A 24,872-nucleotide genomic window follows, 5' to 3' on the forward strand; every position below is an offset into this window, starting at 1 on the left:
GAGGACACGCTTAGAGCTAGCCTAAAGAGGTACGACTGTACTTGAAAGTTGCTATTGAAAACTAATAGGTTGTTATAGCCTACTTTGATTCCTCGAAGTCTACCGACCTTGTTATTCGAACCGTGGATGATGACTTTAAGGTCCATAAGGTGGTTGTCTGTGGGCAATCTGAGTATTTCACCCGTCTATTCGATGGAGACTGGAAGGTATGTTTCACCGGCAATTGCTATTAAACACGCGGCTTATAGCTGTTGGCCTTCTAGGAGACTGCGGAAAACGTTGTTGATCTTTCGAAGGACGACCCTGCTACCATCGAGGCGATGGTCCGTTTCATGTACGAGGCTGATTACGACGGGAGTGGCAGCAACAGAGGGCGGATCTCACCTATGCTCTTCAATGCTAGGGTGTATGAAGTTGCAGAGAAGTACTCTATACTTCATCTGAAGGAACGAGCCAAAACGAAATTCAAAGATGCCGTGCGTACCTGTTGGGATATGGATGACTTTTCCCCAGCTATCAAAGAAGTTTATACAAACACTCCCTCTATTGATCGAGGGTTGCGTGATATAATTTCGCAAACTGCCTTTCAGAATATCGAATCACTGCTGCGGAAGGATGATTTTCAGTCAGTTTTGGTGGAGTACCCTGGGTTTTCCGCAGATGTCGTTCGCCTCCAAGCTAATAGCTCTCATCCACCTCCGGCTAATCCTCAGAGAACAAGATGCAACAACTGTGGATACAACATCTATTAGGCAGGTAAATAGTTACTATTCTACCATAAACTGCGTTTCTCCATCCAGATGTGTATTCTTTTAATATACAGTAACACTACAGAGACACAATATGGCTAAGACGTGAGGTGTATGCCATGTTGTATTTGGCCCTGCTGGTAGCAGTCCAGTCCCTGGCCTTGTCAATTGGTTCGCCAGGCAGTCGTGCGCCTTGATATAGGCTACCTTGGCTTTTACCCCGTACTGCCACCTACTAAAGATGTTGTCTAAGAACAACATGATGAGCAAGGCAAGCAAAAAAGCGAGCTGCAGTTCCGGAAGGGGGGGGGGGGGGGGGGGGTTAGCCTTACCTTGTGTTGGACTCTCGTCCTCTGAATCCCCTCGTTTATTTGAGTATCGGCACTCTGGCGGCAAATCCTCGCCCTTGAATATCATGCCGGATAGGCGGTAATAAAGATGCTGTATGCAGTCTTGCGGTCGTTCTGTTCCTTTTTGAATTTTGTAATCAATACAGGCATCAAATCGTCTTTGAACTGCGTTCCTCCATGCAGAGTCCTGGTTTGCGTGTGCAGCTCGTATGTTATTGACTGGCCCGTTTTCCGTCATCCGCCGTACTTGAACATCTGGTATTCTATTATTTTTCCCTGGGAATATCTAAACGAGTTCATAGGACGTTATATTCCTCCTACAGAGGGAAATATGCTGAAAGAATGTTGAGCCATAACGTGTCGACGGTCTCCAGGGAACCTACTTGGACAGTTAGCAGACATCTGGCAAAATAAATGCTCGTCAACTTACGTTTCATCCTTGGGACCCCTGAGGTTGATGGTTGATATTTCTGAATATCAACAGTGATCTTGTTGGTATATGGTGTGCTGATGTGGATGGTGTAGCTGCAGTAGGCGAAGAAGCTTGAGGGAAGATAGGTGTAAATATAGCGCTGTATTGGGTCAAGCGAAGGCAAGGATTTCACTGTCAAAGGAATATTCATATTATTTAATGAGAATGCTTGGTGAAGGCTTGATTCAACATTCTTGTTTCACTACTCTACATTGATCAGCGAATGTCTCATTTGGAGCCAAATTGACAATCGTGATTTGAGAAGAGGCACTATTTGACATGCCATACCCTTTCTACACCGTTGATTGAAGTACCAAGAGGAATATGAAAAGAAGTACTATCAAGCATCAATTGAGATATAACCCCCATGCCAAATTACAAAGACACATACATAGCAATGAAAGAAAACTCCCACCCATTCACCTATCCGCCCATCCATCAATCAATCCATCCATCCATCCATCCCGTTTCACTGATATGGAATCTGTAAGTATGTATAATCAACGCTAAAAGGGGAAGAGCCTTGATATGACTCGGTATAACAAAGGGTACGCAGGGGTGGAATTCAAGTAAAGACGAGTAAATAAGAAAAACCGCTTGCTCATCATGTGTGTGCATAAATTATTTTCTTTTTTTCTCCGGTTGGAAAGTCATGCAATGCAGTGGTATAAACTCGTGGGGAATTCATAGGCGTGTAAAAGAAGTTTTAACAACGGATAAGATAATGCAGTACAATGCAAGAGAAGACGTCAAACGGTCGTGTCGCTAGTGAGGAAAGTGTATGAGGAAGAGGTCATGATAATATGGGATTAATCAATTTTAGCATTCGCAAGCCTCATGTTGGTGGATCCTAGGCCTGCCAAATTATTCGAGAAGCGAAGCGGGTGGTTCTTGAATTTGGCGTGTTTCTTCAGCTTTTTGCGAGCAACCATCACTGGAGCTGACGATTTGGTGACGAGGTAGTTTGAGAATGAGCCCAGAAGGACGCTACGGGGCTAATGTTAGCTAGGTAGGTGTGCATAGGAAGGGGCCTTATACGAACCCTTTAAGCGCGCTTCGGCCTCTAGAGCCGAGGATGACGAGGGTAGGCTCAAGAGCGTCGATCTATAGAGTTACTTAGTTAGCATGGCATCCGCATGCTTATACTGCATGGGATGAAGACTTACAGCTTCGGTGATGAGGTGTTTCGGGCTCTTGCAGTGTATTACTTCAACAGCGACGCGGACCTGCAGCTTCGTCTTGCGCATCAAGCGAACACACGTTTCCGTAATACCGTCGATGGCATGAAGCCTGTCCGCCTCTACCTTCGACATGGCTCTCGAATCCACTGATCCAGTTGTGCTTTCAATCACCCTTTCCTTCTCACTGCCTGAACCCGGCAGATGCGTGCTTGAGACTTGCGGAGAAGGGAAAGCTGATGATGACGGCCGGGTGGGTATCTTTGATGAGCTGCCGGCTGTCTGTGAGTGCATTGTCGCCGCTATATCCATTACTGCCTTGAAGCCATCACTTATGGGCATTACTGATGGCAAATCCGTTTCGGATGGTCTGGTAGAAGAACCTTCTTCATCGATGGCGTAGATGGCATACATAGTATCTCCGTCACGCAGTATAGTGCCAATGGTCCATTCAAGGGCATATACTGATTCTTCACTCAGATCTGTGGCTACCAGGTAGCTACGGGCCCGACGAAGACCCTTCTCAGCCTCTTCTTGCATCTTGGTAAAGTCTCCTCGGACAATGGTGCGTATGACTCTGTTGGGGACTGACTGGTCCGTAGGTGATAGGTAGACGTTCAGGTTCTGAGCCTTCTTGATCTCGCTGACTTCTGCTTCATCTTCCACGTTCCCACCTTCGTCGTCAGAGCCGACAGGAGTATTGCCTTGAGAGACGGTGATGTCGAAATTCGTATTTGGGTGGACACCGGTCTTTTGTCTCATGGGCCGTTCACTAGCAGCTGCAACTGCACGGTTGTCCATCGGTTCGAGTAGAGACCGGACCTTGTATGTTGACGATACGTTTTTGCCTGTTCCTTGTTAGACATGATGATAATGACCGAAAGAGAAAAAAAGAGTGAGAGTTCATGTACATACGTTCTTCCTCCGCCGCAGCAAGCAGGCTCCTGACCTTCTTAGCTGCGTCCGTGTCATCTGTATCATGATCGGGTCCCTGGGCTTCAGGCTTCTTTCTTATCCTTGGACGGCCTCGACCAACGCCCATCCTCCACAGGTCCTCATCAGAACTTATATCATCGTCGTCCTCGCTGGTGTGATCCTCACTAAATCCCCCGTCTGGGGTATCAAGGTAGTAATCTTTTGCCAGCCTGGCGTCCGAGTCTGACATCTCTGCCATGTCTTCTAGTTCCTTCTTTTCTATATGAGGAAGATTGGCCAGGCTGCCGCCCGACCTCTGCAGCGCGGCATTGGACAGCTTTCTATATGCATGATCCAGGTTGATGACTCTACCTGAATCCGTGACGAACGTGCTGACGTTCGACTTGGAGTTAGCCGCAAGCGGATTAAGGCTGTTGAGCGAGTGTGGTACCGGAGACCGCGAGCGCATGGGGGAGGTCGAGTTAGGCGCGAACCCAGGAGCATGGCGCCCGATCTGTCGACCGCGGGGGAAGCCAGGTAACGGGCTAAAGTCGGATCCCGACATGACGGCGGCCATGGAGTTGGCATGTTTTGCGTTAATGTTGTTGTGATTGTTGCCGTTTCCGGTCACGCTCTTCTTGCCACCCTGGGTGACTCGTTTTGGCAGCGCCTGGCTGGGTATACTGGGCAGCATGCTGAACTGGTAGGCCTCGACGCCCGACTTCTTCCCTACTGACGGTAGACCGTTGTAGGATGACTCTGAGGCCCGACGCTGGCCATCTGACTCGTTTATCGACGGTGTCCTGGCAGAAGAGGTAGGCGAAGAGGCCGCGCTATGGGTCTCTCTCAGCGGAGAAGGGGATATGGGATCGAGCATGCTCCGGACGCTGGCGGACGACGACTTGACAGAGCCTGGCCGTGCCGGCGCGACATCGAGCATGGAGCGTATGGGAGGAGCTGGGCTAACATGGTGGGGACGAGCAGACTGGTTCTGTTGGCCCTGCTGTTGGCTGTGCTGGCTGTTCTGCTGCTGTGGGCGACCCTGGAGGATCTCGAGGATCTCGCGCCGTTCCTCGTCGAGAGCAGCTTCGAGAGACATCTTGGGAATCATGGTGAGGGAGGAAAAGAAAGAGGAAATACGAGACAAGAACAAGATAGGCTTGGATTTGGGCGGAGTGACTGGCGGAGGAACCGTGGTGGAGCCAGGCGAACCCAGAAAAGCCCACAGTCCTTTAAGAAGTTGTAGAAAGCAAAGTCGAAGTCGTTTCAGCCGTTAACATAAAAAAAAAAAGGCGAATACAATATAGAGGGACAGTCACAGAGCAGAGAATCCTGGGCAAGCAGGATGTTTGATCTTCACTTGGATCGAGATGCTGGTTTGTCCGTGGCGCTGCAGCCACAGGGAAGCAGGCGCTCGCAGCAACGCTAGTAGGACAGAGGGCTTGTAGTACTCTGTAGTTTCAAGGTCAGCAAAGCCAGAGCAGAGGACAAGAGGGTCAAGAAGTGCGAGACAGTCAGGATCAGGGTCGCGATGGAGGCAGCGGGAGAAGAAGAAGAAGATGTGGCTGAAGCAGCTCGTCCATGTTGTTTATATTAGGGCCTGGGCAAGTTGAGAGGACAAGGAAGGCCAAGCGGAAAAGGCGACAAGGAAACCCTGGGGACAGGATGCGCTTCCTCCTGACCCTCACTCTTTGAGGTGCCGTTGATGCTTGTCGATGCCGTTTGTTGTATTCGCGACTCGGTGATGTTGGTAGAAAGTCGACTTTTGCTAATTGACAAGAAGAGACCAAGAAGAACCAAAATGAACAACAGAGAAAGACAGGAAAAGAAGAAGCAGAAGAAGAACCAACAGATCAACTTCAGCTTGGCAAATCATAGCCTGCAGGAGGAAGAAGAAACCATGAAATCAAAGTCCGAAGAAAATCCCCCTATAACAACCCATAATATGCACCCGATCCAGACCAACCAACGGACGCCGGTAACATCGAATAACAACATATAGTCGAGAGAAGTGATAGACAGGAAGAAGATGGGAAAAAGGAATATAGGCTCACGCCTTTGCCTTCTTTCGTCCATCCTCGCGTCTCTGTCCCTTGTCCTGGCCGCCGTGGGTTCGTGGCTTGTGGAAGGCTTCTTCCGGCGGTTCATCATCTGCGGTCCGCTTCTTCGGCCTGTTCTTCTGCTTCTTCGCATACTTGGCCTCCAGACCGGCCAGGAAGGACTCCCCTCTGCTCTTCTGGCGCTGCTGGATGAGCGCCATCAACGCATCTTCCCCACCGCCATCCTCCTTTCCTTTTCCCTTCTTCGTCTTCTTGTTGTTATTACTGCGGCTGCCAAACAGCTTCTCCTCCACGCCCAATTCCCGAGCCATCTCCATGGCCTCACCGGCTTCCTTCCTCGCAGCCCTGCGTCGCGCCCTTTTCGTCTCCACCGGCTCGTCGGTGAAGGCAGGATAGTCAGCTACCTCACCGTCCTTGATGGCGGTCTGGATGATGGCCCGGAACCGGTCATCGTCCTCTAACACGTCACTGGCCATGACGCGTTCGTAGATCCCATCCATGTTCCCCTTGCATTCCTCATATACCCGTAGCAAGTCTCTCTTCTCCTCGTCCGAGCCCTTGTACTCCTCCTTAAACTTGTCCAGAAGCGTCCCGTCGATCATGACATTGAACTGCTCGCGGTAAAAGTCCGTCCAGTTGAAGTCGTCGTCCTCTAGGTCCAGCGACTCGGACGTGTTGCCGGTCGTGTCGTAGCGTCGACGACGCCGCTCGTCAGACAGGACGGCATATGCAAATGCGATTTCCTGGAACTTCTTATGGGCTTCATCTTTGGACTCGGAAGAGACCTTGTCTGCCACAATTCAATCAGCGTCTCGCCATTAACTCTGTCCGCATTCTCCCCGTTCATACCTGGATGGTGTCTGAGTGCCTTTTTCCTGTAGGCCGACTTGATCTCGTCTGCGCTCGCCTGCTCTGCCACCCCAAGCACCTCGTAAGGGTTGATGGACGGCGGCTCTTCGCATGCAACTCCGTCGCTGGAAGACATCTTCTAAGAAGGTCTATCAAGTCTCTTTTCTCTTTTCTTCTTCGACTTTTCTTCTTCAACTTCAAAATCACTTAAAGTCGCGACTTTGACGCGTTGATTAATAATGTATGACTAAGATGTTTATGTAACATATGAGTAAGCGGATTGTATAAAAGTTTTGTTCAAAAAAGAAGAAAGTAAACGTACTACGTATATATTGCAACCTGTTCGCCTTCTTCAATGCCTAGATACGATTATCATTCAATCTCGGCTATTGGCTTTACCAACGTCTTTTCTTATACCCAATAGTGTGCCAGGGTTACTAAGTAGCAAAACGCTACATCGCATGTTGAATCCCGAGTGCCTCCCTAGAGAACGTCCACCCGGAGATCCGTTTACCCTCCCTTGCCTCTCCGCTTATATATCCAATCTCATATTTACTTGAATAGCACTCCTAGGGACTCTCTACAGTCCCTCCCCAAAATTGGGGGCAAATGCAATGAGCATGACACAGAACCGATAATACTCGAAAAACTAGTCTGCATCTCGTAAGATGGCGATCCCCATAGTGAGTTTTCTATCCTCTTCTTTCTGGATGGGCGGCGAGCCATCCTTCATTTACACCAGGAGAGGTTGTTCCGTGATCGTAGCTGAAAGTATTACTCAGGTGCCTAAGGGGCATGTTCGCTACCCTCTACGACATGGAACAGCAGTTTACTCCCTTTAAGCAGTCCATGATCTCTCAAGATGCTCTTCGATATATAGGTCGATTTTTAGAGCAGACTGATCTCTCCTAAAATCCTCTGCCAACCTATACTCTACTACCATTATACTATCGCCCCCAACCCATATTGACTTCGACCTAGTTGCATCATATCCAAAAATGAGTTTCAGATTTATCCAGTGTTGGAATGTAGAGCTGGTGTACCTGATGACGATTGAATAATTAACGGCGGTTCAGTCTAACATCTATGCTAAGAACGCGCGGTGAGCGCTGCAACTTCACGCAGCGAGTCAACGATGAACTCTGGCTCTAGTTCATTACATGCGCCGTGATCTCCATATCCATACCGACACCAACAGGCTTGCCCCCCAATATTCCTTGCAAACTGAATATCTGCAACCGTATCGCCAATAACTAGGACACGGCTAGCATCGATACCAGTCAATCCATACTGCGTGCGTAACGTAGGTGCTAAGACCTCGGTAAAACTAGCAGGACTAGGCTTTCGTTCTGCGCCGGGTGTCTTATCGCCAATAATCAAGTTCTCGGGTATATATTTGGCTATATCGTTGCGTTCAAGGGCGGTTTTGACTGCCGCAACTCCTTTGTTACTGATGATAGCAATAGGGATCTTTTGGAGTTCTAGCTCGTGCAAGGTGTCTTTGGCGCCAGGAAAGGGCCGGATTAACAACTGGCCATCGGTTGCATATATCGCACGATATTTATCGATCCATCTGTCCTCTTCCACTACAGTAAATGCCGTGGGATCAGGATGAAGTGCTCGGAAAGTATCAGAGAGGCCGGCACCGCTAGAGATCAGTCGGTGGACTTCTGACTGCGGCAGGGTATGCGAGGGCATCAAGGCATCGAAGGTGAGTTTAATTGACTGTTCGATGGACTCATGTGTGTCAAAGAGCGTGCCGTCGAAATCAAAGATGGCAAGGGAGGTCATGTTGGGCTGTTGGTGGTTTCTGCTGCGCTGGGGTATTCCCTTTTCTCCTCGGATTTGCTGCTTAATATATTAAGCTGCCCATCTTGCACGAGGCATGAACAGCGGCCCAACCGTACCAGGTACCCTGCCACTTAGTGCTTATATTATGAATGGATATCTGTCGTAATATACAGGGTGGAGGAGCATGGTACTGTGAGAGTTACGGCGGTCCGCACACATGGGTGATAAGGACATGCATATAACATGTATGAAGCCTTGATATGGTTACAGGAACACCCATGTCACTGTCTAATAAAACTGTGGTAGGCCCGCCCCCTATCCCTCAGAACAGAAGATAGTAAGCTGTTATTTTTTACGATTATCGCTGAAATGGCGGCTGCAACACGTATAATCGAAGTCTCGACGCCGGCTATTGATTCCTTGATGATCCCCTTTTGCTGCGCAACGTCCACCCCCAAAGTTATGCAAGAAACCATCCACAATCTGACCCGCGAGGTCATTACAGCTGCTAAAATCTTCGACAAAAGCCTTACCCATGTCACAATGATACCAATCCTGCGCGGAGCACTGCCCATGTTTATTGCTGCGCAGCCTCTGTTTGCGTCCACCTCATGCATCCTCGTGCGATGTAGCAAGAAGAAAGGTTCCAAGGACGTGGTCGTTGAATGGCAGGGCCGAAGGCCGTTCCCTCTAGAAGATGGCGACGGGAAGATTGTCATTTTAGACACTATCATTGCTACGGGAGATACGATTATCAAACTCTGTGAAGATCTCTGGGTGATGTCTGGTGCGCGAATGGAGCAGTCAGTAGTTGTCATGTGTTGCTATGCGGCTCCCAAGGCTTTGGAGCGGATCTCAAATCACCCAATCGTGCATTATGTAGTTGTTGCGAAGAAGGCGGAGGGATGTGACGAAGGGGGATACCTTATTCCTTATACTCATGGGGATATTGGTGACAAGGTATATGGCAAGGCGAGGGGTTGGGAGCCGGTGGCAGTCATTGCAGACGGGCAGGACACGCAGACTATGCTAAATGAGGTGATGGATTTACTCATTAAAAATGGCGGACTATGGGAGCTTACCCCTGATGGAACTGGCATTGAACGCAGCATTAAATTTCCAACGTTTAAGATGGCTTGGGCAAGTGAGATACCGGATGAGATTTACAGGATATCCTTTGCTAACTATATGAAGGCCTTCATGGAACGTGTTGCGGCTGCAGCAGCTACATATCGACATCATCCAGAATGGACAAATGTATGTTCCCCCCTTACCAGGTCTAAGGCTTTTTCTGACATTTATAGGTCTACAATAAAGTCTCTATTCGCTGGACGACACACCAGCCAAAGGGCCTTACAGAATTAGATGTGAAGCTGGCTAAGCTATGTGATGATTACACTAAAATCTAAACTCAGTCAATGGTTTCTCTCATCCAATTCCATACCCTATAAACAATAGGCCACTCTACACCTTTTTGTTGAAGGAAAATCCAACAAGAACTACTCTAACGGCAATAAAGAAAAAAACACATCCTACCATCATAACACCAGCAAATACCTGTAAACCCCAATAAGTCCCATTCTGTCGACTCAAGATTGCCCCAGCAATAGGGGTCCCAGTTAGCGTTGCAATGCTAATGCAAGTAAATAGAACTCCTTGACGAACCCCGGTTTTGGTCACATTGGTTGAGATCTGGCTAAGAAGGGCAGGTACCATACCTACAAACGCACCCGAAGCGAATCCGTATAGTAGGCAGAAGATTATATAGACAGCCGCGGAACTAGGATTGATAAGGGTCCCCGGGATCCAAAGAGCGAGTAAAACAATAGCAGAAAGCGCACACATAGCAATCATTACGTTAAATCGACCCCACTTATCACCAAGATATCCGGGTAATATTCGGCCAGGGAGACTAAACATAATAATAAGTCAGTCTGATAAAGCAAGCCGTTTATAGAAGACAACTCACCTTGCAGCATTCAATATAGTCAGCAGGTATCCAGCTAGGTGAGGGTCCACCCCATCTCTTTGCGACTCTAGGATAACGTAGTTGATAGGCACAAACATAGCAAAGAATCCACAGCAAGAGGCCAGCATAAGTAAAATAAATGGTAGCTCTAAGAAGGGGTCTATGTAATCATGGAGCCTAACCGGCCGCGGGATAGGGGCTATCCTTGACCGTATAGTTAAGTTCGCAATAATTAATAGAATAAAGACCAAGAGTCCAGCAATTCTTAGAGTCCATCCGAATCCGATGCGAGGCAATAGTTGAGATAACATAGTTGGGAATATAACTCCACCTAGAGAGGAGCCACTGGAAACAATACCAAAAGCTAAGGCTCGTCGTTTATCAAACCATGTTGCGGTACACGAGAGTGCTGGGTAAAAGACAAAGCTTGCACCTAGCGGGCTGCAAATACCTTGGGCAAGGATGAACTGATAATACTTATCAGAAATAGACGTCATCATGAGCCCGAAAACGTGCAGGAATGTCCCGATGACAAGGAGCCATTTTGGTCCATAATTATCGAATACCTATAGTCAAGGGTTTAGAATGTTGGATACGGAAGCTGCTGGATATTCATGGGGGAGCCATACCCGTCCAATAACTATCCCAGCCGCGAAGAGAACAAATGGCTCCAGAGACAAGATCCAGGATATGCTTGAAGTTGAGTAAGAGTGCAATTGATGAGTTTGATAATACTCCTGGAAAACCCCGATAGCTGCATTCACACATCCTGTCAGTATTATATCATATCATTGTCAGAACACATGGAACTGTTCTCACCGTTGACCCAGCCAAAACCACAGAAGATACAGCACCAGGCCCCAGCAACCACTGTCCAGGCGCGGAGTCCTTGGTCCGTACAGCCTGCGGGATCAATTTGTATTTCACTTGCTGCCGCTACCACCTCAGGCTTCGATTCCGTAGAAGGCGGCGTATCCATACTAGCTCTTTATGCATTGGTTGTGCTCACATGCACTCCCGAAATTGAACGACATAAGAGGCCTCGATATTTGTACCCTCCTACGAGCCTTCCGTGGAGACATCAAAAGGAAAATTGGGATTGGAAGAAGTCTAGACTAAGAGAAAATATCGGATGACAAGCGGTCATTCTTTGTCTAGGGTCCAGGGGCCAGGGTAGAGTTACAATGCAGCAAGCACACGACCACGGCCAGTGTGGGCTGGAGTATTAAACGGCAGTACCCACATAGGTCAGACAGCTAGGGTACATCAACGTGATTATGGAGTACATACACAATAAATGTATGGAAGATGGGGGTAAACAAGGGACGGAGGCGGCGGAAATGCCTGTACTAAGGTACACTACTGCACGGCGGTATGCAAGCATTCGCTAAGTGTACACCAAGTGCCTCTATTCCATATTAAAAGCCTTTTCTTTCCGTGATGCTTGTCTGAACCAAAGTAACCTTAGCAGGGATAGGGCTGTTTTTGGCTCCAAACTGTCCATAATCACGGAGTTCGCGGGACAGTAGGGAGTAGTCCCGATCCAATAATAGGGGGCTTCTACATAACTGATCCTGGAACTTACTCTCTTACGCATCCGCAGAATTGGGAAAATTTTAGTATTTGGCCAACAATAGACCATAGTTAAATGTTTGTATAAAATTTTATAGAGAGATCCAGGGATACCCGCTGAACTTAAGCATATCAATAAGCGGAGGAAAAGAAACCAATAGGGATTGCCCCAGAAACGGCGAGTGAAGCGGCAAGAGCTCAAATTTGGAGTCTAGCCTCCCTTAGGGGGTCCGAGTTGTAATTTATAGAGGATACTTCGGATATAGCCGCCGTCTAAGTTCCTTAGAACAGGACGTCGTAGAGGGTAAGAATCTTATCTTGGGCGGCTAGTTCGCGCTCGTATAAAGCTCCTTCGACGAGTCGGGTTATTTGGGAATATAGCTCTCAGCAGGAAGTAAATTCCATCTAAAGCTAAATACTAGCCGGAGATTAATAGCGCACAAGTAGAGTAATTGAAAGGTTAAAAGTACCTTGAAAAGGGAGTTAAACAGCACGTAAAATTGTTAAAAGGGAAGCGCCTGCGGCCAGACTCGAGGGGCGGGGTTCAGCGGGTGCGCGTCACCCGTATACTCCCCCATTCCTCTAGGCTAGTATTAATTTCGACGGCCGGTCAAAGGCCCCCGGAATATGTCGTCTCTAGGGACGTCTTACAGCCGGGGGTGCAATGCGGCCCCCCGGGACTGAGGAACGCGCTCCGGCTTGGATGCTGGCGTAATGGCCGTAAGCGGCCCGTCTTGAAACACAGACCAACCCCTGAAGAGTTAAGGTTCAACCCTAATAGAACTCCAGTCCCAACGCCAACACACTGATAACCACTCCTGGTCGACTGAACGCATGGAATAATTAGAGTAATTATTTGCTGCTCTAAAATATTACATCGACGTGAGAGTGCCGTTCATGCAGCCAGACTCTCAGACTGGCCACTGTGATACACCATGTGATAATTATACCCCTATATACAGGCCATGCAGTGGCTGTTCGAGCTAGCAGACTAGTCAACTTGGAGTATGTTGGCAAGTCTGATCCTTGACATTTGATGAGCTGCATTTACAATATTATTGCTAGTAATGGGTATTTGCCGTTGATGCTGATGGACTGCATAGTGAGCCAGACTGGCCTCTTTGCGGTGCTGTTACCATGCATTTCCGGGTTAACATATGCATTCGGCTCGAGAGGGTAAAGGGGCAAATTATACACCCAGAGCGTCTCAAGGGGCATAGGCACAGTATATATGAGGATGGGATCTCTCTCAGTGGTACGTTCCCAAGAGACCGCCGCAGAAAATACCCCTACCATCCGTTGAACTCTGATAACGATCGTTGTATCTGTGAGAATGATGAACACAATCCCCCCAAGCCAGCAGCTGCTTGCATTTGAGCTTCCTCGAGACCAAGTCGATGGATTTATCCTGCCAACTCAGGCACTATTCCCTGAATACAAATCGCCAGCCAGTTGTCCTATTCGAACCGGGGCGCAATTAAGTCTCTTTGAAGACGTCTCTGTTGCCTATGAACCGTCAACTTGGTGGTTGGATGGAAATTGCCCCGAACACCCCTATTTCGAGAACGATGGTAGGATCAATTTCTGTGTGAAGGCTGTAAAGCAGCCGCTCCTCGGTTATATCCTCGAGGGATGCAAACTCCTCCTTACGAGAACCGGAAACAGCGAATTCATTCCGTCTATAACTAAACACGAGACCCTCTGGAAAGCAGCTGTTTCGATAAGTACGGGGTTATCTATCTAGCAACTCGATCTGACTGTCGTGAAGAATTCCTGCCAGCAGTTCAATTGAACCCGAGCCTCTTCGACAAGATCAGCACCTTTCTCTCGATGGACGGAAATGCTATCCGTGCTATAAACTATGCTGTTCACCGGCTTATTAATAGCGGTACCCTCACGGTCGATTATCAGACATATCTCATCCCTCCGAAGGCCATATCAAGCATCGGCAGGAACCACGTTGCGGTTCGGCAAACTGACTTTAAAGGAGACAGTTGCGATCTATTGGAACAGTCGTCCGCCATATGGGATCTTCACGATTTCGCCCATCTCAGCGCCGCATCCCTGAGCCCTGAGCTATTCGGCTCCAAGTATTTCTCGCATCTAACGAATCTCCCACGAAACCTTACTGCACTGATCCGGAGTCCCAAAATGAAGACATCAGACCCTACACCACGGTCCTCAGATGGGGTGATCTTTGGCGAGCTTCTTACGCCGCTGTTCACGACGGAAATGGAAGCAGTCCAGCGAGGAACCAAGGCCCATACGTACTCGTCTCTCACCGACGCACTGGCAGAGCGTATCGCAGACTACCTGATGGGTAGATGTGAGCTTCGACATCTTACCAGCGGCCAAATGTTAAGAATGAAGCTACCAATTACAGCTATGCAGCTAGCAGTTCTACTGCAGAATAAATTCTACGAACTGACAGCCAGCGAAATTGAACAACGAGTTTTTACAAGAGGAGGCCCGGTTGGAGATTCGAAGGATGAGTTGGATGGTTTGACCATGCGTGAGAGGATAGAAGCTCTTGCTAAGTGCAGGAGATGGCTATACTTTGAAGTACGGAACACAATCAAGCACCGTGCCCACAAGCTGGCGTATGAAAAAGTGGCGGAGAGAATGCTGGCAGATTGCATTCAAGAATCGGTATTAGATGATAATTTGTTGGAACTCATTCTCAAGGCCATCTACTATGTGGGCTGGGAGCAGGGTAAAGCCCCTAACCTCTGGCAGAGAATTGCAGATATAGAATCAGAGCGTGCCAACATGATCGCTTAGATGAAGTGTAGTAATCTACTATAATACCTTATTAAAATAGTTAAATAAACACTATATGTTATTTCTTACCCTCTGATAATAAGAGGCGATGGCTCTTGCAGAAATGTACCAAACGTAACTCTTATGCATAACTAAGGATTTACCCGGACAATGCTCGAGTTGCTCCGCAGCCTACTATTGCGAAGCTTTCAAGAATTAGATACCTTAACTATGCTCTAAGAGATGCCTATCCGAAAAGAAGAGGCTTTCAGAGTAAAGGCTCTATTATATAGATCTTTTCATTCGACAACAGCGAGGCAGCACACGCACAACAACTCTTCTTGTTATTCCACTTACTGATCATCACAAGAGTTTGATGGAGGGCTTTCTCCAAGGTGATCTAGATAGTGCGAAGAAAGAGATAGCAATCGTCCGGGGAATTATGAAAGGCACCCACCATTTCGCACCTCCTCTGAAGGAATCGCGCAAGGTCGGCGCGCTTAATTTAATATATTCCAATCAATGTGGGAAAGAGTTGTTAGGGTAAGTCGATTCTCGAGAAGACAATCAATGGATATTTCTTGCTAACCGTGTAAAAAAGAGGTTAACTCCAGGTTCACTTTCCGTTGTAGGAATCCCATTTACGGAAGCTAGCTGACTCTTCTAGCCATCCAGCAAAAGTTCATAGAAGCAATGGAGCATTATTTCCAAGAGGTTGCCGGTCGAGTGGAGATACGCGAGCAACACCTTGATATGGACCTGGAGCAAATGATCCATTTCCGCAGCCGCTCTATAGGAGCAGTACCAGCCATAGCACTTGCTGAGCAGGCGTCATCCCCATGGTATTGAGCCGTCCTTAAGGGTAATGATGGGCTCTAGATACGCCCTTAACATTGATCTCCCCGATAGCTTTTTCCAATCTCAGGCAGCGAAGCAGTTTCTGAATTGTATGGCCAAGATGATGTTCTTGTAGGCTCTCATCCTACTTCCCTTCTATCAGCATGCACTGGTATTCAAACAACAGGCGAATGACGTAATGTCATACATATCACAAGGAACAGGTAGGTATAGAGAAGCCCGCTTTGGATGATCTAGGGACTTCTTGCCCAGCCGCTAACTATCTGCAAAGGATACGGGAGTGACACATAATATCATGAATATCCCAATGTACGATGAGCTTTTTGCAAGGATAAATAATAAATGATGGTGGTTAGTTTCAGTACTTTGGCACTGCCGCCTGCCTTGAGTTTCCTCGAATGTTCCATGACTAGATTGGCCACGCATATAACCCCGCAAGGCTGGTGTGTAATGGAGCCGTGGGCAAAGCAGAAGCCTACATATGTAAGTAGTGCAGCGACTCAGTACGACGTAATCACTCTGATCTTTTGGTCGAGTGGCATATGCTGTATTATCGCTAGTATACCCGCCATTACAAAGATGGATGCTCTGTCATGACAATCTTAACATTATTTTTAAAAAAATAAGAGAGTGTTTATATAGTAACCTGATAGTAATAATATAAGTAATAGAATAGATTATAAAAGAGGTATAGTATAGTAGTTATTACTTTATTAGGAATATTTAGTATATTATAATGTACTAATATGTTAGTATTATTTAGATACTGTCAGGCTACAGAAAATAATAGTTCTGCAAAATATACTTTATCTGGCATGGTAGAAGAACCACAAGAAACTAGAGTGTTGAGGTCTTTGCATGGAAATATGGTGCCTCCGGGCATCCGCATGCCATCCTCCATATACAGAGGTATGAACCCCAAGTGTACGGAGTAAACGGGGTGTAAATAACTATCCCGTCGTAACCGATGACATCTAACAGCCCCTTTGCGCTGTTAACCAAGTTAACTACGTCATCAGCTTACTCAGGGTGTGGTTAACTAGTAGAACTTGGGAATAAAACCAGCTTCTCTGCCTTTCCTCTGCCTTCTAATTTCTCCCTCCATCACGTTCGATTATATATATGAGATTTCGATACAGTATCTATCCCGCGTTGAACAAAGTTACCTTTATCTGCAAAAATAGCGTGTATGAGGGCGACGTTATGCCGCTCGAAGAAAGGATTTGCAAGTATGTGGTGCTTTTTCTTCTATACCTGCCATTCTTCTTTATTGGCTTGGGCCCAAACTTCGAGAAAATCTTTGATGCTATAGGCGCATGGCGGATTGCAAGAGCCATTAGAAGTATGAAAACGATGTTAGCCCCCCCGCACCTATACCAAGAGCAAAATAAATGGATCATGGAAAGGCGGAGGGTAGCCTGGCAGATAGAGGTACTTCGACAAAGAGACATCTTCCTTAGAGCCATGCTCATAGAGTGTGCCGTCAAAGGCAAGGTAGAATAAGTTGAAACGCTGGATACCCTAGGTCCCAAGGGCTGGCAGGAAAAGCTAGCAGACTCTAAAAGCAGGCTCTGGCTCCAGAAGAAGCAACACTCGTCCCTATTCGAGAGGGCACCAGAAGGGGCAATGGTTCGAGAATATATAAAGGCTACCTATCGATCGAATAAAGAGAAGGAGAGGAACCCGGTACGGGTTCAAAGGAGGAAAACACTAGTACAAGCGTGCGTGGACGATGGAGGGTGTTGCTCAAGGGATTGCGGGTGCTGCCAGAGGCCGCGGGACGTATCACCTTCCGGGGAGCTGTATTATGGCCACTGCACACCGTATTGTCTCTGCTGCACGCGAGAGCGAGGGTTTACAGGAATACCCAAGGAATATAACTTCAAGCTCCCGGAATGGAAACCTACCGCCGAAGACATGGAGACGACGACAAGCCACGGCTCTCATGACGCCAGCAGACGGACAGGCACGAGCGCTTCACCCGCTGTTATTGTTTCCTGCATGAATCACAGATGCAGATAAAATAGCGTCACGAGGCGCAATTGCCACCGATGGTACTAGATGTTGATATCTAAACCACACCATGTCTCCTTTAATACCATCCTCCTCTCTCTCTTTTTCTAAAATAATAAGATATGAAGAATTATTTTCTTCATTACTACTCCTTTCCTAACAAAAGTAATCCAAGGGGAGAGCATTATATGTTCTAGGAATCTCTTTATCTATCAGGTTATATTTCCCGAAGAGTATAGGGTATATCAAGAGGACATTGAAGAGGAACTCCTTATATTCGTAGATCCCCATATTACTCTCTTACGCAAGGCTAGACTTAGCTATACTCGCATGCTGTAAGCACTTAAAGTACAGATATACCTAAGCCTCCCTTGGCTCTAGTTTTTGGGTATCTTGATATTAGTTTTTCTCTTAAAGCTATAAGAAAAGGGTATATAAGAGGAAAAAGGCCCTATCTGGCTGTGTATTCTAGGGTATATATCTAGCCAGGTAGACTAACGCGTGAGTGGCAAAGGGGTAACGTAAGTCCTGTGCAACGAGTGCTACCATAAGAAATACTGCAACACGGCCCGTCTGCGCCTCTCCAAGGCGATGGATGTATTAGAAATAAATAAGGCAAATTAGGCGAGAGGACGTACGAAGTGCAACAATACGACTAGCAGATAGAGAACGACGCTAAGCTGCGGCGAGAAGGGCCGTCTATATCGTCGTGCGCTAGCATCAGGCGCCTTACCCGATATGGAACGCTATACCAGGTTGGGGAAGTTGGTGAGTACGCAGTGCTTCATTGCATCTAGACATGTTTATCATAATGAAGCAGCAAAGATATGTATAAATGGCTGGACATGTTTCCTACTTGATACATCGAGTTGAAAAGTGTTTTATCAACAGGTTGAACCCCCTGAAGATCAAACGGCGCAAAACCCCTGTTAGTAATCTGGAGAAACCCCATATTTAAAACGTGCATATCAAATTCATATCTCGAACTTCCCGTCATGATAACAAGAAAACCCCCTTGGATCAAACGATAGAAAGGCAGATAAAACCCATAAAGTGATGATGAAGAAGAAAAAGATCCACCGTCGACCAGGCATGTGACTACCGGCTGAAAATAGCTACGTCTACTTGTCCTTGCCGCCGCTACTCAAGGCATCGGCCAACACGTCTCTCCACCACTCTTCATCCTTTGGACCCCAGTGGACGACCTCAGCCAGCTCTTCACGCACGACCTGTCGCTGGATGGGAGACAGGACGATGGGCCCTTGCTTGATGACGGTCTCAGCCAGGGCAACGGCATCGGCTGAATCACGGTCGATGTTGGAGTATCCTTCGTTGCGCTGGCCGCACAGACGGATGGCCAGCACCAGGAGGTCGGTTGGACCGATGTACGGGAGACAGTCTATATCGACTTCTCGAATGATGGTTGCTGCTGCTGGGATATATGGCAGCTATATATATACCCACCTGTCAGCCTCTGTCTGAACGCGTTATGGAATGACAACACTTACGCGGCAGTTGGTGCTGAAGTCGACTTTGATGCTTTGCCGCCTGGATGGGAGTAGTACATGCCCTTTTCGTTCTCGCTGAACAGGGACTCGTAGGTCTGCAGGAGTCTTCGGTTCACGACGTCAGGGTTGGGAATGGTGATCATGAAGTCGACGTCCTGGTTGACCTGGTCAGCAAAGGTGAGGCCATATACGCGGTATACCCATGGTCTTACCTCTGGATCATCGCTTGGCTGGCGCTCAGGGATGTATCTGCAGACCGCAGCGCCTCCGATGATGGCTATCTTGGTGTTGGCAAGGTCAGGACACTTCTTCAGACAGAGGATGACGGCGCGTGCCGTGTCCTCCATCTCTGCAAATGTAGGCGTGATGATCATGGCTGCTGTCTGCCTTCTTCTCTTCTTATTTGTCTCTTCTTGTTTGTCTCTCGTCTTCTGGTCGTGTCTGAAGTCCTGATGCAGTTTGTGTCTGTGATGTGGACGGGAAAGAAGATGTTATGGGTGAGAGAAAGAAGAAGAGAAGAAGCGTGTCTGTCTTATATGTTCACTTTCACCCTTTCTCGGCAAGCATAGAAGTGGTGGAAGTGGCCGACCAGCAAGCCAAACAAGCACTATATATTAATATATATATATATATATATACCTGTGCAGCCGATGGATGGCATGAACTTTTAGCTATGGACAGCTGGGGTATCATGGTATTGAGGCTATAAGGGCATCAGCCATGGCAGAGGCATGTCATATGTCTGGTATAGGGGGCTGTCTTGCAAGGCATCATCCACCAGCTACGCCGCAGAAGCTATACAAGGCAGCAGTCTCATGGCATCTACATCCCTCTGTTAACATACACATACTAACATACAACTAAAGTGAGAAGGTGATTATGTTTATCCATTTATGTATAGAGGACAATATCAGAAATTAAAACATCGCGCTCCGCATTTATATAAGTACAATAAAGCCTCGAGGCCATCCGATCAGCCACAGCCTGAGCCGGAAACCGAAAGATATCGAATCGACAACAGCAACAATAAAGACGTAGAGCCATTTCCCAACCCAACCAGCCCTGCTGCCAGACAACTAAATGGATTGTATACAGGGGCAAGGAAAAAAAAGAAAGCAGAACCGAAGAACAAGAGGGCCTTTTTTAGCAGAGAGAGAGAGAGAGAGAGAGAACGAAGGAGAAGGGAAGAAACGAGCATGAAATCAGGAAAGTCTCTTTGTTTGGTTCTTCAAGGGTGCCTTTTTTTTTTTTTTTTGCTTGTGCTTGTTCTTGTCTATGTGCATGAAACGGGGAAAACAAAGGCAGAGAGATGAAAAAAGGGGGTGTTAGTTGGACGTGCATAACGAATGAATGTACAGTATATAAAAGTATTATGACAACAGGGGGGCAAACAGATCAGACATAAGGAAAGGGGGTGGGGATAGGGGATGGTGATATATAGCCGTGTTAAGAGGCGTATCGAGGCCCAAATCGTAGGCTGAGGCTGGGAGCAGCGCATGGTCCGGTTCGCGGGAAACCCAAGTAAGTATATAAAAGAATGAAGCAGTAATGAAAAAATGAAATGGAAAAAAGCGAATGCTGCATGCAAACAGAAGCCAACCGACCTGCCATTTCCCCGTACCGGAACAAGGGGAGTAAGAAATTATATCAACAAAGTGCCTGGGGTAATGATGGGAAAAAAAAAGGGGCTGAATAGGGGGTAATAATTAAAATATTAATAGAATAGAATGCGTAAATGTGGTGTAGATGGGGAATATTTGGTAGATAACACGACATGTAGAACCGCAAGCGTAAGGTAGAAGTAGGTAGTAAGGAAACCGCAAGACCAGCTGGGATCGAACAGGGATCTAAGTCAGGGTAATCAAATATAAGTAGAATAATAAAGAAGAAAAATGATAATGGGGTATAAAGAAGGTCAAGTCAAGTCCCATGAAAGGCGAGAAAGGGGGGACGACGAGACGAGCAAATCAGCTATGATCGCTTAAAGAGCCGAAGGAGAAGAAGAAGCCGAAGAAAAAGACAGATGATGAAAGATAATAAACATGACCAGGCCCCCCCCAAAATAAAAACCTCTATGTGTATATGAATGACGAATGTATGAATAGGGTAGAAAAATGATAGTGAAGGAATAGATGTTGAGTATAAATTGCAGAACGGGTAGAGGGGAAAAGGATAAGGTAGAAATGGTTGAAATAGCGAAAGGTGATTGAACAAACGAGAGGAATGAATGGGGATTCTTTTTGTTTTTGGATACGGTGGCGGCGATGTGGTTGGTAGTAAATATATTGATGATTGTATCCGTTTAGGTCGAGTTGATGATTGAACCACGTCTATCGAAAGCCACCTACACCAACGGCACTAGGCCATTGATGGTCGTCGTACGGAGGCGTGGGACCTTGTCGGTTCCCTACGTTGGCAGCGACAAACCCCTTGGCCATTGGTTTCGATGGCGTTTCGTCAGGAGTCAGCGCCAGGCCGATGCCCATACCCATGCACATGTTCATGTTCATCCCCGGTGCGTCTCGTCTGGCAGTGGGGGACGGAGTAGGGTATGGATTGTGACCCGCACGACAGCTGTCATCCACCGTCCGTATGGAGGGGGTATGCTGCATGGGCGTGTCGGTGTCGGTGTCGACAAATGGGTAGGTGTTTGGCTGCTGCTTCTGTTGAAGTTTCTGCTGTTGTTGCAGGTGGTGCTGTCGCTGCTGCTGATGGTAGACGTGTTCGTCGATAGTCGGTTCTGGCTGGTCGGCCAGTAGATGCCTGGCGGCATTGGTAGTAGAGTAGAGAACCTCCTGGAGGAGCTCGTCTTCCTCCTCGGGGGTCTCGTACCGTTGAACGGGACGAGAGGACAGTTGCAGGGCACGGCGGGTCCGACTTGATATCGGGCCTGCTACGGGGCTCTGAGCAGTGCAGCTGGCCGCGCCTGCACCGGTACTCTGGGCAGGGGAAGGAACCTGGCTTGTCGATGTACTCTGCTGCGGGTTGGTCCCATTGTCCAGCGAATACTTGACATCCTGCAGCGCCTTGTCAAGGTCGGCGAAACCATTCTTTCCTTTTACCTTGGACGCTTGTTGCTTTGCTATCGGGCTGGTGGTGACAGAGTCAATGGCCATGCTCGATCGGTTGGACGTTGCACCAGACCAGCCAGCACTGGCTGCGTTTGCCTCCACGTCGTCGGCAGGGATGGTGGTTTGATTCCTACCAGATAACCGACGAGCGCGTTTCCGCAGATGCGAGAAGAAGCTTTCTTTCTGAGTGGGCGTTGTTGCCGTGGACCCGTTGAGGGCCCGCTCCGCCTCTGCACGGTGGATATCTGCATAGTGGTTCCCGTTGCTGTTGACGGAGAGCTGGCGAGACACTTTCTTGGATGCTGCAGCATTGGTCTGCTGGTTGGTGCTTGGGTTTGAAGCCTTTCTGGCTGGACTGTTGCTGTTGCTGTTGTTTGCGTGGGAGTTACCTTGGGCCGTGACGGCGTTGGAAAGGGGTGAGACGGGCCGTATGGATGGAAGAATAGGCATGGGAGCACCGTTTGCCCAGGTTGCACGCTTTGGTTTTGTTTTTACCTGTACCTGCACTGCCACCTCTGGGCTGACCTTGACCATGGTAGCTTGTTGCTCAGTTGTCGGTCCGTCGGTGCTCTCTGCCATATTGCCAAGGGCAGGGCTGTCTCGTCCCGTTGCCCCGATGATCGACCGTCTGAACCACGAAGGCTTTGAGACAAGAGTGGGAGCGGGCGCGTCGAGCTCCTTGACCTTGAAGCTCTTGTCGCTCTGTCTCCGACCGAGGAGACGGGCTGTCGACGACTTGGGCCGCAGAGGGTCGACGGCGTCGGTAAAGTATTCATGGTTGAGGGCCTGAGTCGAGGTAGGACGGGCCTTGGGATCCCACATCAGACACCATGTCACAAACTGGCTCAGAGCAAGCGGCCAGTGAGTGGTGGGAAGGATCGTTTCCAGTGCATGGGGAGCCATCTGTACCGATTAGCAGGTTTGTCAAAACAGTAAATATAGAGAGAGAAAACCTACCTTGGGGAACGAAAAGCCTAGTCGTTGGGCAAGTTTGATGCCATCTCTCCATTCACCACCGCCGACTCTGGCTCCGTTCTTGCTGTACCAGTTGCCTGGAGAGCCCATGATCTCACACACCCTCCAGACCTGGTCGACCTCGTCCTTGCCCGGGAAGAGCGGCTTCAGGGTTGCTATCTCGACGGCCATGGCTCCGACCGCCCACATGTCGACGGGAGCGGAGTAGGCACCGGCTCTCAGCAGCACCTCTGGAGCCCGGTACCACCGTGTGGAAACGTAGTTTGTGTACGGCCGCTTCGAGAGCGTCTCCCTCGCCAGACCGAAGTCCGCGATCTTAACTGTATAATTCGCAGGGGTGGAGGGAGGCGTGACGAGGTGCGAGTAGCGGCTGAAGGTGGAGGAAGACGACTCGAGCGAGGTGTTGCTTGAGACGAGGATGTTCTCTGGCTTGATGTCTCGGTGGAAGAACTGGTGGGCGTGTATGTGGTCTAGTCCGGACAGGATCTGGAAGAGAATCGACTTGACGGCCTTGGTCTCGAGCGGTTTGTGTTCTCGCGCCTTCATGAGCTGGTACAGGTTCCCGTCCATGTATTCCATGCAGATGTGTAGCTTCTTGGTGCCCGGGTCGAGGAAGATGTCGTAGGCCGGCACCAGATGGGGGTGCTGCGGCAGCGTGCGAAGGAAGACGACCTCCCGTAGATCCAGACACTCTGTAAACGAGTTGTACGTCTTCTTCATCGTCTTGATAGCGACCTACAGACAAAGTTAGCATGATCACTTCTCTCTCTCTGGGTCAGGGACGAAGCCGTACCATGGTCCCTCGACGAGCAACGTTTGAGCCAGCAGTGCGCACTCTGGCCAGAGCAACGCTTCCAAAGCTACCATCACCGACGTCCTTGAGGACCTGGAACCGGTCCTCCAACGAGGCCATCGTTATCGTCATTGTTAATGTTCCTTTTTTTTCTTTTCAATTATGTTGCTGTTTCTGCGTGCTTATAGAGTCTGCCCAGCAGAACTATGTCAACAGGAGGAAGCTCAGGCGAGCCGGCACGCAGGAGGGGGATATGTCAACGGCCAATGGAAGAGCTAGCAGGGCATTTCTATATTAGTTGCAAGGTGTAGGGAGGTATTATCTTGTTGCTGTGTGCGTGGAATTGGCAGTTCGAGGAGGGAGAGGGACATGTCGCGGAGGGGAGGGCAGATGAGAGAGGGACGAGCGAGCGACAGGAAGAGGAAGATGAAAGCGAACTGGTAGGAAGCAGGAGAAGAAGACAAGGAAGAAGAAGTAGAAGAAGAAGAACGAGAGAAGAAAGCAAAGGAACGGATTTGCGAAGGGGGTTCGAGCAGGGCCAGCCAGCGCGCGGCGGAAGCGGAAGACAACCAAGCAGTAGTAAGAGAGCAGCAAGAGTAAGAGAGAGAGAGACGAGACTATCATCGCATACACAGACGAGCAGAAGAGCAAAAAAAAAAAAAAAAAAAGAAGCCCCTGAAAAAAAAAGGTGCGTATCCGTAATACAGATACCATGCAGTCTTCTTTTTTGCCCACGCTAAGAGGAAAAAGAAAGTCTTCTCTACGAAAGGGGGTTGAACTTGATGTAGAGATGAAGATGATATGCTCTTCTGCTCTGTATGCTCTGTATACTCTCTATGTGTATGCGTAGAGATGGTGGATGTGGTGGTGTCGAGTCTACCAAATTGCCAGGCTGGATGCTCAATATTTGACAGCCCTTGAACCAGCAACCACAGAAAGAAGACATGAAGATGACGGCGATCCTGGTCCGTATATTTACTTCGACAGCT

The 24,872-nt window shown here is 48.4% G+C and overlaps 12 protein-coding genes across 12 annotated transcripts; 5 read left to right on the forward strand and 7 right to left on the reverse strand.

Annotated features, from left to right (window-relative positions):
* Positions 1–320: 320 nt before the first annotated feature.
* Positions 321–752, forward strand: MCYG_04303 (BTB/POZ domain-containing protein; the record flags this gene model as incomplete). The annotated part of the gene is made up of 1 exon (XM_002846520.1): positions 321–752. One exon carries the CDS (start codon positions 321–323, stop codon positions 750–752), a length of 432 nt encoding a protein of 143 aa, XP_002846566.1.
* Positions 753–964: 212 nt separating this feature from the next.
* MCYG_04304 (uncharacterized protein) lies at positions 965–1,722 on the reverse strand (the record flags this gene model as incomplete). Its single annotated transcript, XM_002846521.1, has 3 exons — positions 965–981; positions 1,082–1,375; positions 1,530–1,722. The coding sequence occupies 3 exons, from the start codon at positions 1,720–1,722 to the stop codon at positions 965–967; spliced, it is 504 nt and encodes a 167-aa protein (XP_002846567.1).
* A 658-nt stretch (positions 1,723–2,380) lies between these two features.
* MCYG_04305 (universal stress protein family domain-containing protein) lies at positions 2,381–4,763 on the reverse strand (the record flags this gene model as incomplete). Its single annotated transcript, XM_002846522.1, has 3 exons — positions 2,381–2,566; positions 2,738–3,534; positions 3,665–4,763. 3 exons carry the CDS (start codon positions 4,761–4,763, stop codon positions 2,381–2,383), a joined length of 2,082 nt encoding a protein of 693 aa, XP_002846568.1.
* A 951-nt stretch (positions 4,764–5,714) lies between these two features.
* Positions 5,715–6,709, reverse strand: MCYG_04306 (DnaJ domain-containing protein; the record flags this gene model as incomplete). Its single annotated transcript, XM_002846523.1, has 2 exons — positions 5,715–6,514; positions 6,574–6,709. The coding sequence occupies 2 exons, from the start codon at positions 6,707–6,709 to the stop codon at positions 5,715–5,717; spliced, it is 936 nt and encodes a 311-aa protein (XP_002846569.1).
* A 953-nt stretch (positions 6,710–7,662) lies between these two features.
* On the reverse strand, positions 7,663–8,364 carry MCYG_04307 (phosphoglycolate phosphatase; the record flags this gene model as incomplete). Its single annotated transcript, XM_002846524.1, has 1 exon — positions 7,663–8,364. One exon carries the CDS (start codon positions 8,362–8,364, stop codon positions 7,663–7,665), a length of 702 nt encoding a protein of 233 aa, XP_002846570.1.
* A 369-nt stretch (positions 8,365–8,733) lies between these two features.
* On the forward strand, positions 8,734–9,773 carry MCYG_04308 (conserved hypothetical protein; the record flags this gene model as incomplete). Its single annotated transcript, XM_002846525.1, has 2 exons — positions 8,734–9,621; positions 9,669–9,773. The coding sequence occupies 2 exons, from the start codon at positions 8,734–8,736 to the stop codon at positions 9,771–9,773; spliced, it is 993 nt and encodes a 330-aa protein (XP_002846571.1).
* Positions 9,774–9,828: 55 nt separating this feature from the next.
* On the reverse strand, positions 9,829–11,312 carry MCYG_04309 (monocarboxylate permease-like protein; the record flags this gene model as incomplete). Its single annotated transcript, XM_002846526.1, has 4 exons — positions 9,829–10,276; positions 10,334–10,899; positions 10,963–11,102; positions 11,153–11,312. The coding sequence occupies 4 exons, from the start codon at positions 11,310–11,312 to the stop codon at positions 9,829–9,831; spliced, it is 1,314 nt and encodes a 437-aa protein (XP_002846572.1).
* A 1,926-nt stretch (positions 11,313–13,238) lies between these two features.
* On the forward strand, positions 13,239–14,686 carry MCYG_04310 (conserved hypothetical protein; the record flags this gene model as incomplete). The annotated part of the gene is made up of 2 exons (XM_002846527.1): positions 13,239–13,629; positions 13,689–14,686. The coding sequence occupies 2 exons, from the start codon at positions 13,239–13,241 to the stop codon at positions 14,684–14,686; spliced, it is 1,389 nt and encodes a 462-aa protein (XP_002846573.1).
* Positions 14,687–15,041: 355 nt separating this feature from the next.
* Positions 15,042–15,514, forward strand: MCYG_04311 (uncharacterized protein; the record flags this gene model as incomplete). Its single annotated transcript, XM_002846528.1, has 3 exons — positions 15,042–15,208; positions 15,280–15,314; positions 15,354–15,514. 3 exons carry the CDS (start codon positions 15,042–15,044, stop codon positions 15,512–15,514), a joined length of 363 nt encoding a protein of 120 aa, XP_002846574.1.
* A 755-nt stretch (positions 15,515–16,269) lies between these two features.
* On the forward strand, positions 16,270–17,528 carry MCYG_04312 (uncharacterized protein; the record flags this gene model as incomplete). The annotated part of the gene is made up of 5 exons (XM_002846529.1): positions 16,270–16,454; positions 16,543–16,565; positions 16,708–16,779; positions 17,028–17,209; positions 17,262–17,528. The coding sequence occupies 5 exons, from the start codon at positions 16,270–16,272 to the stop codon at positions 17,526–17,528; spliced, it is 729 nt and encodes a 242-aa protein (XP_002846575.1).
* A 1,129-nt stretch (positions 17,529–18,657) lies between these two features.
* MCYG_04313 (conserved hypothetical protein) lies at positions 18,658–19,418 on the reverse strand (the record flags this gene model as incomplete). Its single annotated transcript, XM_002846530.1, has 4 exons — positions 18,658–18,984; positions 19,045–19,084; positions 19,126–19,199; positions 19,257–19,418. The coding sequence occupies 4 exons, from the start codon at positions 19,416–19,418 to the stop codon at positions 18,658–18,660; spliced, it is 603 nt and encodes a 200-aa protein (XP_002846576.1).
* Positions 19,419–21,374: 1,956 nt separating this feature from the next.
* On the reverse strand, positions 21,375–24,003 carry MCYG_04314 (sporulation protein kinase pit1; the record flags this gene model as incomplete). Its single annotated transcript, XM_002846531.1, has 3 exons — positions 21,375–23,018; positions 23,073–23,825; positions 23,926–24,003. The coding sequence occupies 3 exons, from the start codon at positions 24,001–24,003 to the stop codon at positions 21,375–21,377; spliced, it is 2,475 nt and encodes an 824-aa protein (XP_002846577.1).
* Between the last annotated feature and the right edge of the window lie 869 nt (positions 24,004–24,872).

The sequence above is a fragment of the Microsporum canis genome, genomic scaffold (assembly GCF_000151145.1).
Source record: "Microsporum canis CBS 113480 supercont1.4 genomic scaffold, whole genome shotgun sequence".
In the NCBI taxonomy this organism is placed as follows: Eukaryota; Fungi; Ascomycota; class Eurotiomycetes; order Onygenales; family Arthrodermataceae; genus Microsporum; species Microsporum canis.